The following is a 12954-nucleotide window of genomic DNA, read 5'->3' as shown; positions in this document are numbered from 1 at the left end:
ACCACGGCCTGATCAATTTCCTGCACAGGAAGACCAGCATGACCAGCAAAAATCATACTCTATCACTGACCTCATGTCCTGAGTGAACTGTTCCAGCTTGATATGCATCTTGTCGAGGAAAGCGGCAGGGTAGAACCGTCTCTCGTACTGGCGAGCAAACTCCTCCCAAGAAGGACTGCCCAATACCACGGACCTGGAAGCCAACACACTATCCCAGCAAATCTAAGCCTCTCCCTTCAGCAGCTGAGTCACAAAACGCACACTGCCCTGCATCCCCACCTCAAAAGCCTCAACTTGCTTCACCATATAGGCCAACCAATCCGCTGCCTGGATTGGACTGCCAGACCCATCGAAGCTGTCGAGCTTCAACCCGACCCAGTCTCGCAGCATCATGCCACTGCCACGCCTAGCGGCAGCAGTCCTGGGCGCCATAGCGGTGCGACCAGCGCCCGCAGCCTGACCCTGGCCCTGCCCAAGCGTCCTCATCACCACCTCTTGCATCTCTCTAATGGCAGCAACCAGGTCAACCTGACCTCCTCCCTCTGGCACGGACGACTCAGCCACCGACCGCGCATCGCCACCCCCTGGCGCCGTCGTGCGACCACATCCTCCCCGCCCTCCACGACCAGATCGACGACCACGAACCTTTGGCGGCATCTACAAATCACACCCAAAAGCTCAGCATTCAACAACAACACTTAAGGAACAAATCAGCATACAGACATATGTAAACAGGCGCATGCGATGAAAATATAACCAAACCCATCCTACAGGTGCACGTGTGTCAGTTTTAGAATTTAATTACCTAGGACCTAAAGCCTAGGCTCTGATACCAACTGTAACACCCCGGGGACCAAAACAAGCCCGGAAGGTCACTTAAGCCAACCTACAAAATCTGCCGAAAGCTGAGGGAAAAATTTCAGCAGCACCTCCCCTGAAAGTGGAGGTATAACAGGCAACAACAAATCAGACAGAACAGATATAGAATATCACACTAGCAAAATAAAGATCCTAGCAAACGAGGTACAAGCCTCGACCAAACAACTGAACCACCATCAAACTCACTATATACATTACAGGGCAAAAGACAATATCTAACAGGACATCGAGTTTAGCCCAAGAGAGAAGGTGAACGCGCAGGCGACGTGTAGCTACCCATCCTGCAAGCGATTGACACCTCAAAAGGAACCTGGAAAGAAAGCACGGATGAGATTCGAAAATCTCAGCAAGAGAAAGGTACTTTAACAAAAAGCTATTTAGCCACAGTTGAATGTGCTAACAATTCTAAATAGAAACTAGTAATGAAACAGACCGCCAACACTAGGAGAAACAATTATGACTAAGCAAGTCCAACGATAACATTAATCATTTTAACATTCGGTTGGTATAAGCCTTCAGAGCCGTATATATATGTATATACAAGCTAACTAAAGGAAATAAGATTTGATGCGAATAACCCATTGAATTTCATAAGAAGACATAACCATGCACATGACATGCTCTCCTCACCCTTACCCCTCCTCGGGTAACGTAAGGGTGTGCACCGTACCCCTCCTCGGGTGACATACAGTGCTGTACCGGTACGGTCGCGGCCAGAAGACGACGACAAACTTCCAATGCATGAGATGTATATGTATGACGTGCTTCAAGCATAACTAACATAACTCCCGGAATATGCTTGAGACTTCAAAAAAAACATTGCATAAAACAATAATGAACAACTGCAGAATGGCATATCGTGCTTACTGCACTTCATAAATCAATCATCGAGTAAACTCTTGGAAACGTAAACAACATAGTAACCAGCTCATAATCAGTTATTCAGATTAGATAAATGCATTGTAATTAAAGAAGTAGGCAACCCAATAAGAGGTTAAAGCGTAGCCATTCGCTACAATCACTTGCCTTTACCGATGATGAAGCCGGGCACTAGTCGTGACGTGAGGTCGCACCACCTTCGAAGGATTGACGACAAATCCAACAAAATTACAAAATTTTCAACTTTCCCCTTTTTCTTTTTTCTTCTCTTTTCTTTTCTCCTTTCTTCTTTTCTCTTTCCTGGCTTCTTCTTCCTGTCTTCTCTCCCGGCCGGCTGCTTGCTTCCTCGCATAGCGGCTAGCACAGAGGCACGGCGCCGGCTTGCACAGCAGGCGGTGGCGCCGGCGAGTAGCAGCAGCGCAGCGGCGCACGGCGGCGAGTGGCAGCGGCGCGCACAGCAGCGGCGACGGCGTCGCACGGCACCAGCGAGCGGCCGGCGCGGCGGACTGCAGCGGTGCCTGGCTCACAGGCGCGCGACGGCGCAGGCACGCGGCGCAGAGGCGCGGCGAGCCGGTGGAGACAGCACGGCGTGGCGACGGGGGGAGAGAGAGAGAGAGAGAGAGAGCGCGAGCGGCGTATGCGAGAAGAGTCTGGATGGATCGGGTTGAGGGCCGATCCATCCGGTACTTATCTTTTTTTTATTTTTTATTTTTAAACAACGAACGGTCTAAATATATTGGACTTGTTACGGGTCACAAAGTGCCCGGAACGGACATATGAATAGCAAAATGAGTTCGTCTCGACGAGATGAACGCAACCACGGTCTCCGATCGTCCATACGAGTAACAGATCAAAAGTCAACTTTTTGGTCAAAACTTTTTTTTTCTCTTTCAAAAATTCGGTATTACATGTCTTCCCGACGGCGCAGCGGCGGATCAGGTCACCGGACACCCAAAAGCCGACAGACGCCTCCACGAACCCGAAGATCACCACGGCGATGAGAATGCTGTAGTACAGGTAGAAGGGCGCCTTGCCGTGGTGCAGAAAAATACCTCCGGGAGCCTTGAAGATGGAGAGTGCGAGCGCTGCCACGGCTTGGACGATGATGCCGCTCGTGATCAGGGCCGCCGGCAGCTTCTCCACGTTGCCGAGGGCCTGGGAAATCAGGTCGACGATCTTCATGAGGGCAACCAGGAAGTCCATTTCTTCTAGATACTAGAGCGTGCTTGTGATGTATGCTGCCTTCATGGAGGTTGATGCTCTGCCGGTATATATAAACTGGCACAATCCCGGACTCTTGCTATCATCCCTCATAACCTATAAACTTGTTAGGAGAAGAAGCATAATAGCAATGACAAAGTATAATTAGATTTATTTTAAGATGGAAAAGCCCATTTTTAAGGGATGATCTAGACTTATGTTAGTTTAAATAACATATATTTAAAACATATATTTTTTGATTTTATGTTAGTTTAAATAATTAGATTTTTTAAAAGAAGTGAATTTTTAGCTATTTTTTAAATGTACGCAGGAAGTTACACACTTTTTGGTTTTTATGTTTCCTTTTTTTCCATTTGTTCCGGTAGAATAGCCCTATTTTTGGGTTTTTTAACGGAGGACGAGACTACAATATTTCCCGTCAATTTTGACCTTTAGCTGCTTGCTAGAATTTGCTCAGTTGGGTCGCTTAGTTGGCTCGCGCTGCAACAGTGTAATACCAATTTATTTTGAGAAAAAAGAAGAGAGAGTTGACAAAATTGGACTTTTTGATCCGTTGCTCGTATGGACGATCGGAGACCGTGGTTGCGTTCATCTTGTCGAGACGAACCCATTTTGCTATTCATATGTTCGTTCCGGGCACTGTGAGACCCGTAGCGAGCTCAATCAATTTAGACCGTTCGTTGTTTAAAAAATAAAATAAAAAAAAAACGGGAAGATAAGTATCGGATGGATCGCTCGATCCATCCAGACACTTCTTGTGCTCGCGTTTTTTTCTCTCTCTCTCTCCGTTGTGCGCTGTGTGTGCTGCTCGCTGTCCTGCCGTCGCCGGCCTGCGCGCCGCCACCGCTGCTGCGTGCGCGCGCCGCTGCCGTGCGCCGTCGCTCCGGCCCCTGCTGTCGCCGTGCTCTGCGCCTGCGCATCGCGCTGCTGCCGCTCTCGGAGCCGTGCGCCGGGCCGCCGCTGCCGCTGCCGTGGCCATGCGCCGTCGTGCTGCCGTGCAGGCAAGCAAGCCGGCCGCCGTGCCTCTGTGCTAGCAGCTGAGAGAGAGAAAACAAGCAGAGCAGCGCGGGAGAGAAGCCAGGAAAGAGAAGGGAAAAAGGAGAAAAGAAAGAAGAAAAAAAAAAGAGAAGAAGAAAAAAAAAAGAGGAAAATTTTTTGGAAATTTTCGGTTTTTCGTCGGATTCATCGTCAATCCTTCGCAGGTGATTTCTCGGTAATTTCTGGACGTTTGTGGTTGGATTAAATCAAATCAATCAATTCCTGTCGTATTATTTCATGTGATCAATAGTCTGTTTCGTTTCGATAATTGTTATTGATTCGAAGATACGATATCCGAGTCGAAGTATTCTTTTCGTTCATCGGAGCAAAGTCTAATTAGTGAGAGCTTTGGTTCGACTCTGAATTGGAAATAGTATATCATTTCATGTGATACAGTTTTCTGTATAGTTTTCCGAAATATAGGCGTACCGATGGCGTTGACGTTATTCCTTTTCGGTAATTGGTTTAGGTGCTTTTGGCGTATTAGCGTGCGTCCTCTTCTTTTTCGTCGTTGTGGCATCTTTGTATTAATGGTGTGTTTGTTCAGGTGGTGCGACCTCACGTCACGACTAGTGCCCGGCTTCATCGTTGGTAAAGGCAAGTGATTGTAGTGAATGGCTACGCTTTAACCTCTTATTGGATTGCCCACATTCCTTAATTACAATGCATTCATCTAATCTGAATAACTGATTATGAGATGGTTACTATGTTGTTTATGTTTCCAGAAGTTTACTCGATGATGGATTTATGAAGTGCAGTAAGCACGATATGCCATTATGCAGTTGTTCATTATTGTTTAATGCAATGTTTTATTTCGAAGTCTCAAGCATATTCCGGGAGTTATGATAGTATGCTTGAAGCACGTCATACATATTCATCTCATGCATTGGAAGTTTGTCGCCGTCTTCTGGCCGCGACTGTACCGGTACAGTACCGTATGTTACCCGAGAAGGGGTACGGTGCACACCCTTACGTTACCCGAGGAGGGGTAAGGGTGGGGAGAGCATGTCATGTGCATGGTTATGTCTTCTTATGACATTCAATGGGTTATTTGCATCAAATCTTATTTCCTTTAATTAGCTTGTATATAGATATATATGCAGCTCTGAAGGCTTATACCAACCGAATGTTAAATGATTAATGTTATCGTTGGACTTGCTTAGTCATAATTGTTTCTCCTAGTGTTGGCGGTCTGTTTCATTACTAGTTTCTATTTAGAATTGTTAGCACATTCATCTGTGGCTAATAGCTTTTGCAAAGTACCTTTCACTTGCTGAGATTTTCGAATCTCACCCGTGCTTTCTTTCCAGGTCCCTTTTGAGGTGTCAATCGCTTGCGGGGTGGGTAGCTACACGTCGCCTGCATGTTTACCTTCTCTCTTGATGCCCTGTTAGATATTGTCTTTTGCTCTGTAATGTATATAATGAGTTTGATGGTGGTTCAGTTGTTTGGTCGAGGCTTGTACCTCGTTGCCAGGATCTTTATTTTGCTAGTGTGATATTCTATATCTGTTCTGTCTGGTGTTGTTGCCTGTTATACCTCCACTTTTAGGGGAGGTGCTGCTAAAATTTTTCCCTTAGCTTTCGGCAGATTTTGTAGGTTGGCCTAAGTGACCCTCCGAGCTTGTTTTGGTCCCCGGGGTGTTACAAACAGCTAAGCAGGAAGAATCTCAGCATTCGGGGAGAATCGTGTAGCTCCTGTAGCAAGCTGTCGTGAGCCTGAAGGAGGCTACCAGTGAGCAGCAAGACCAGGGGAAAAGGAGGTGGAAGCAGCTTCACGCGTGTCAAAGCAAAGGAGATTCAAACAGGACCATAAGCCCAACTCAGTTTATATGGGCTCTGAGTGGGTGGCAAAATGAGCATCCCATAATGGCTTAGGGAGCAAGGTTACATTCTGTTAAAACAGGGGAATTGGCTTGGATAAGAGGTAAGAATATTGTTAGGATCGAACCGGTTTGGCCGGCGGAGTGGCGGCGAGGTTCCAGTGAACTCAATCTCGAATTATCTCCATATATATCCACACATCTATGTTAGATCGTAACACAAGCCTATGCTAAGTGAGTCCGCGCCTTGCATGCGTCCGTGCGCTCTTCTGGACTCCTCTCTGCGAAGGGCGTTGAGACGCACATACGATAACTCCGATTCGCTCGTTGCCATATACTCGGCCACGGCTCACTAACGCAAGAGTAATGCATGCTATGGTACATCAATCAACCAATCAAAATTGCTCAATATATATATATATATATACACACATATTTCCCGTTAATTTTGACCTTTAGCTTGCTTGCTAGCATCCTGCATTGCTCAGTTAGCTCATCGCTGCACCAGCTAACATCCAACTCTTCCAGCGTAGGTGGGAGGCCCATTTGTGGCAGTCTTGCGATACTCCGGCAATTTACGATCTTCAACCTCTTGAGGGAGGCAAGGCTGTGCAGACCCGCGGGAAGATCTGCGAGTTTGTAGCAACACTCAAATCGGAGCTCTTGCAGGGACGTGAGGAGCTGAAGCGCTCTCTCTTGCTTTAACCTCACTGAGGATATGCAAAGCCCGAAGATAATATGATCAACGGTAGAAGCATACCTGCTGCTCAGGTAGAAACGTGTGCTTAACAAGCCACCCAGTAATCAGTTCATGTACCACCCTGTAATCAGTAATCAATTTTGACCTTTAGCTTGCTTGTTGCTAGCTTTCTGCATTGCTCAGATAGCTCATCGCTGCACCAGCTAACATCCAACTCTTCCAGCGTAGGTGGGAGGCCCATTTGTGGCAGTCTTGAGATACTCCCACAATTGGAGATCTTCAACCTCTTGAGGGAGGGAAGGCTGTGGAGACCCACAGGAAGATCTGCTAAACCCCGGCAATTCCAAAAATCGAGCTCCTGGAGGGACGTGAGGAGCCGAAGCGCACTCTCCTGCTCATCTGTTAGTTTCGTAACTTGGCTGAACAAAGCGTTGAATTGTAGGCGTTGGAGGGAAGTGAGGTGCTTGCAGAATGACTTAGTAAGGAAAGAGTAGTCATCGATCTGAAGCCTTTCCAGTTGAGGGTACAGCTCATAGCCCTGCCTTGACAGATGCTCCAAACATTGAGGTAAACCAGGGCAGACCGATAATTTCAAATACCTGAGACCGCCAAGGGATTGCAAGCCCTCTAGCGCGGTGAGCGAATTACAACCATTAATATCCAATTCCTCCAGTGCTGTGCAGGAATCCAGTTGTAGACATTTCAAACTTTGGTTGTCCCATATTTGTAGTTTTTTTAGACGGGATTGCAAGCCCTCTAGCGCGGTGAGCGAATCACAATCATAAATACACAATCTCTCTAGTGCTGTGCAGGAATCCAAGCCCTCTAGCGCGGTGAGAGATCCACATTTATTAATCTTAATCTCTTCCAGTGTTGTGCAGGAATCCAAGCCCTCTAGCGTGGTGAGAGAATTACAACCACTAATACCCAATTCCTCCAGAACTGTGCAGGAATCCAGCTGTAGACATTTCAAACTTTGGTTCTCCCATATTTGTAGTTTTTTTAGGAGGGATTGCAAGCCCTCTAGCGCGGTGAGCGAATTACAACTACCAATATCCAATTCCTCCAGTGCTGTGCAGGAATCCAAGCCCTTTAGCACGGTGAGCGAATCACAATCATAAATATACAATCTCTCCAGTGCTGTGCAGGAACCCAAACCCTCTAGCGCGGTGAGAGAATTACAACCACTAATATCCAATTGCTCTAGTGCTGTGCAGCAATTCAAGCCCTCTAGCGCGGTGAGCGAATCACAATCATAAATATTCAATCCCTCCAGTACTGTGCAGGAATCCAAACCCTCTAGCGCGGTGAGCGATCTACAACGAATAATACTCAATTCCTCAAGATGTGATAAACCACTCTCTTTTCCTTCTATCAATAGCCCTGATATATTCAGATTATCTAAATGCAACTCCTCTAATCGTGATACATGTTTTAGTATCACAGTTAGCCACATCCCGGTTATTCCACATGAATCAATACTGAGATGCTTGAGAGATGGGAGGGCAATGAAATTTGCGTCTGCCATGTATTCATGGGTATGCTCTGCCAGAACAACTAAAGAGAAAAGTTTTCTGCAGTTGACTATTTCCAAACTCCTTAAGCTGATGAGTTGCCTGAAACCTTCGAGTGAAATAGACGATAGATTTTGACACCCTGCTATTTGCAAGCGAGTCAGGTCCCTCAGATTATGGAATGACACAATTTTGTCGTCCAGGTTTGTCAGTCCATCGGAATCCTTATCAAATTCTCCATCGTAAGAGTCCGCTCCAATTATCAATTTTCCATTGGATGATCCCTTCATCGTTGGAAGTGTTGAAACTCTCGCGATGGATAATTTACAACCGCTACTTGAAGGTGGTAGAGGATTTGATATCGTTAAATGAGGACAATCATGGATGGTAAGCTCGCTAAGATGGGACAACCATGATTTCTTCTCGATTTTGTGTTCCTTGCAGCTCTCGAAGAGGGGAAAGGCCTTCAGTACACGGCATCTCTGGATTTTCAGTATCCTTAAAGCAGAGTTGAAATCCCTCACGGAATTGCAGGAACATCTCTCTAACTGTGGCATTTCAATCAGCACCAGCCCCTCCAGTGAAGGAATCGATAGTTCTGTTACTTTCTGCATTTTCCTTAACTTCAATTTTGTAAGAAACGATAGCCTTCCCAGAGATGGAAGTATTTGCCATTCTCCACAATCCTCGAGATGAAGCGTCTGCAAACAGGAAACTGAAGTACCAAGCCAACCTGGGGAGGTAGCACCGCTGTACCCAGAAATCTGTAGATGCTTTAGGTTGCGATGTGGTTCAAGGCCCTCAAGCACCTCTCTTGCTGTGTCTGCAGAAGGTTCAGAACTTTGGTCATTGTTAATATCATCAATTGGCGATCTGTCCTCTTCTGTTTCTATGTCCCCAAAAGGTTCAAAGCTTGTGTCACTAGCATATCCATCCTGTGACAAAGTATCGTTCCAAAACAAGTGCAGCTTTTGCAAGTGTTGTTTATCTCTAAGTTTTGGCCCATAAGCCTCGGCACTACTGACATTTTCGAGTTGAAACACACCAAGTTGTACAAGCTTGTTCATGGATTGAAGTTGTGTTATCTCAGAGCAGCTAGAATTTTGATCCGTGATATTCAGCACATCTTGATGATTGCTCATTTCACCAACACTAGTAACAGAAGAGTATGCTCTCTTTGTCACAACAAGATACCTCATGCTGACAAGATCATTCATACCATGAACTATAGTTGGGTGTCCAGTATCTAATACTTCAAGATGGTAAAACTTGCTCAGAGATATTGGCAAAGCTTCGCCGCTCCCTTTGTTCTCAAGTTTTAGGTAGCGAAGATGGGTACGATATTCCAAATTGTGCAGGAAAGAAACAAAATCAACATAAGTTGCAGAGATTTGCAGCAAACGTAAATTTTCTGCTTGTTTGAACATATTCTGGAAGTATCTGAAAAAAGACGGGTCATAATTGCCAATTACTATCAAGGACCTCAGCTTTCTCACAGATTCAACCTGCAGCGGCTTTTCTTCCATTTTTTCATGAGAAAAAGCAGAATCAGTAACTATTGATAGATGGCGCACAGTTGGTAAGATTTCTTCACGGTCGCAGCCATCTATAGTCCCGAATTCAGCTCTTGAAACCTGCCATGCTAAATCATGCAGAAGACCATGCATGATAAAGCATTCCTGAGAATGCCGGTAACATTTGACTTGCTCAAAGAAGCTTGAGTTCACCAAATGAGCCAAATAGTCATTCCCTGTGTCCTCTAGACTTTTACTGGTACGGCTACCATCCACAAATCCTTGTGAAATCCAAATTCGGACTAACTCCGCTCCACCAAAGTGATGATCCTTGGGGAACAGACAACAATACCTGAAGCAATGTTGTAACTGGTGAGGTAGGTAATCATAGCTGAGCTTCAAAGCAGGCATGATGCCTCCATTGAGTTTTAGGGATTTCCAGTTTTCATTCTTTAGAATGTTACTCCAATGGTCAATGGTAAGATGCTCTCTTAATAGCATCCCTGCAGTTTCTGCTGCTAATGGGTAACCCTGTAACTTCTTTGCTATTTGCCGACAGATGATGTTTAGACTTGGATGTCCTTCGTATTTGTCATCACCAAATGCACATGCTCTAAATAATAACCAGAAATCATCATCCTGTAAACCACCTAACTTAATCGGTTCAACTGTGCCTATTCTTTTTGCAATAGATATTTGTCTAGTGGTCACAATAATCACATTGCCCTTCGCATTGTCAGACTTCAATGGAGCCAACAGTTTGTTCCATGTGTGCTCATCCATGGTGCCCCAGACATCATCCAAAATAAGTAGAAACCTATTTGATGTGACATGACTCTCCAAGATCTCCTGAAGTTTGGCCAAGCTGCTTATTCCTTCATGCTTTTCTTTAGAAACAAAGTCTAACATCTCCCTTGTGAGTCTCACTTCATCTACATTGTTAGACACCCAAGCCCATATCCTGTGGTCAAACTGGCTTTTCACAGTTGGGTCATTGTATATTTGTTGAGCAAGAGCTGTCTTCCCGATTCCTCCAATGCCTACAATAGGCAAAACAAGTACACTGTCAGATTTGTCTTCTGTCATCAGCTTCATGATGGAGTCCTTCTCAGCAAGTCTCCCATACATTTTGCGTTGAACAAGACTTGATGTTCTTCGGCGCGGATCTGCAGCTGTGTTCTTACAGACATTCGTACTTGCAACGGAGTCTGATCCATATAGCTTCTGAACCTCACTGATAGCCTCTTTTAACTGATTAGTCGTTTGTTCGATTCTATTGCAGAATTCGGCCTTGTTCCTGGGGTTTTTGTTAGCTGCCGTGTTGTGTGCTGACGCCTCATCAATTCTCTTTCTTTTTCTGCTGTCTGAATCATGAATCGAAACAGTGGCCCCATTTTGTGCACCATCACCGGCACTACAGGAGGAAAATGATCGTTGGCTGGTTATTAAAAGTTCATAACCGAAATTCAGAGCAGCATTGGCTGGCATAGTTTAAATAAAAAAATTCTATTGCTTTTATAGGGGGAAAAAACTTTTACGCATATCCTAAGGTGTTGTTTTCGTGCTGCTTTTTGGACGTGAGATGATGGGGATGATCTAGCTGTTGTGATGAGTAATTGTTAACAAGTGTAATTGGTTGAGATTGTGTTTAGGTTTGAGCGCACTGAACGGTGTATGCGAGATGAGTGATGTTTGTGCATGGATGTATTGTGCTGGGGTCCTTCGTTGGAATAAAAACATTGCAAGTTCATTATTTTTGTGCTGCGGCAATACAAGGATATGAATTCTGCATGGATCGTCAAGCTAAGTAGTACCTTGGGTTCGGCGTTTGTTCGATCGCTGCACGTTTTCTCTTGCAACTGTCACTCTTGAGATGATTGTGCAGGACTGATGTCCCTTTACTAGTCTCGCATCTAACCACTGTGTGGCAGTGGATACACTCTGCTTTCGCTGGCTTTCCGTCGACCTCTTCTGTGATACGGAATTCTCCCCACGCCTTGGATCGTTTTTTGCCACCGCTGCTACTCATCGTGTCCGGATTATACCTCGATCCATCTGCTTGCTCTGCTCCATGTCCGTCCGTGCTTTCGGGCTCAGTAGCACAAGCAGTCGGATCTGCACCAAGAAAAGGGAAATTAATACCGTGGTGCGAGGCGCGTACGTTTATTATATCACAAGGCAAGGATCGATGTATATATACCTCCTTCGACCTGGTGTTTGAGCCTGTAGTAGTCGAGCTCGTCGACCACGTCGTCAGCATCATACATCAGCTCCTTGAGACGGCAGAGACATCGGGCCAGCAGCTTGTTCCCGGTCGCCCTCCCCTTCCCAGCAGCAACCACCGTCTCGACCCTCTCGATCTCATACTTGAGCTTCTCGGTGTCGTCGGCGAGCCCAACTTGGCGAAGCCACGCCTCCAGCTTGCCAGCAAAGAGGCTCGTCAGGATGGTTTGCGCCAGCCATAGGATCGCGGCCTCCACGTAGGTGTCCTCTACCGCCTCCATCAGATCCGGCGGAAGCAGTGTTCTTCAGCGACGGTCAATGGTGGGTGCAAATGGCAAAGATGGGTAGGAAGCCAATAATGCCGTAGGAAGCTAGTGGAAGAAAGGCAGGTAATAGAACGGGTCAAAGCAAAGCAATCATGGGTTTGAAATGCACTTGCCTTAACCATGGCAAGAAGTCGGTTTTACACCGCTAGCACCTACGCTTCCAAAACCTGAGAAACAGGATCGTACTTAGAAGTTGTCCCAAACGACCACATGACTAAACGTTGGATGTCGGAACTTCTCTCTAGCCGAACCCCAAAATCCCGATTCTACCTTTTTCTTAGGAATTCAACTAACACCCGAGGTTGCTTGCTGATCGAGCCGTAACGCTCGTTCCGCTTAACCAACGATAGCAAGGGATTGCAACTGAAGCATCTTCAGGGAATTTTCTACAACCTTGCATTTACGACTTAGGCGACATCTTACTCTAAGTAGGTCAAAAACCGATAATTTAGTTACTGCGTTGAGGAAAAACCTACTAGATAGTACACTGCTTTGAACTTTCTCCTAAATCGTTTCTGCAAATCGAAAAAGATCGCGCCACTAGAACAATATCGACGAGACCTACGACCGTCGCTATAAAACACAAAGCCAGAACTGACTCCACTCCTTGCCAGCCTTCAAATTTACTCTCGTGGCTAGATAGTCAAGCTTCCACTCTCGCGTCCAATGGCAAATTTAACCGCCAAGCTACCGCTAAGCATCTAGGGATTACAAAGGCATTACCCTCGCTGCGTGAATCACGAACTGACGACATATTCGGCGAAATCCTGAAAAATCTCATTCTTCCTCCTTTCCTTTTTTATTTCCTTTCTTTCTTTCCTTCCTCTTCTTTCTCCTT

The 12954-nt window shown here is 45.9% G+C and overlaps 1 protein-coding gene and 1 long non-coding RNA gene across 3 annotated transcripts; one reads left to right on the top strand and one right to left on the bottom strand.

Moving 5' to 3' along the window:
* Positions 1–3800: 3800 nt before the first annotated feature.
* LOC133925005 (uncharacterized) lies at positions 3801–5531 on the top strand. Of its 2 annotated transcripts, none has more exons than XR_009910881.1 (2): positions 3801–4181; positions 4565–5531. It is a non-coding gene; the product is annotated as an uncharacterized LOC133925005 (long non-coding RNA). The 2 variants fall into 2 exon arrangements; XR_009910882.1 differs by having other exon boundaries at positions 3801–4192.
* Positions 5532–6293: 762 nt separating this feature from the next.
* On the bottom strand, positions 6294–12161 carry LOC133925007 (putative disease resistance protein RGA4). The gene is made up of 3 exons (XM_062370794.1): positions 11768–12161; positions 11382–11682; positions 6294–10981 (listed from the first exon to the last, which is right to left on the bottom strand). Exons 1-3 carry the CDS (start codon positions 12069–12071, stop codon positions 6667–6669), a joined length of 4920 nt encoding a protein of 1639 aa, XP_062226778.1. The 5' UTR covers positions 12072–12161; the 3' UTR covers positions 6294–6666.
* Positions 12162–12954: the final 793 nt, after the last annotated feature.

This window comes from Phragmites australis, chromosome 7 (assembly GCF_958298935.1).
Source record: "Phragmites australis chromosome 7, lpPhrAust1.1, whole genome shotgun sequence".
Lineage (NCBI taxonomy): Eukaryota > Viridiplantae > Streptophyta > Magnoliopsida > Poales > Poaceae > Phragmites > Phragmites australis.
This window is presented reverse-complemented; position numbering and strand designations above follow the sequence as displayed.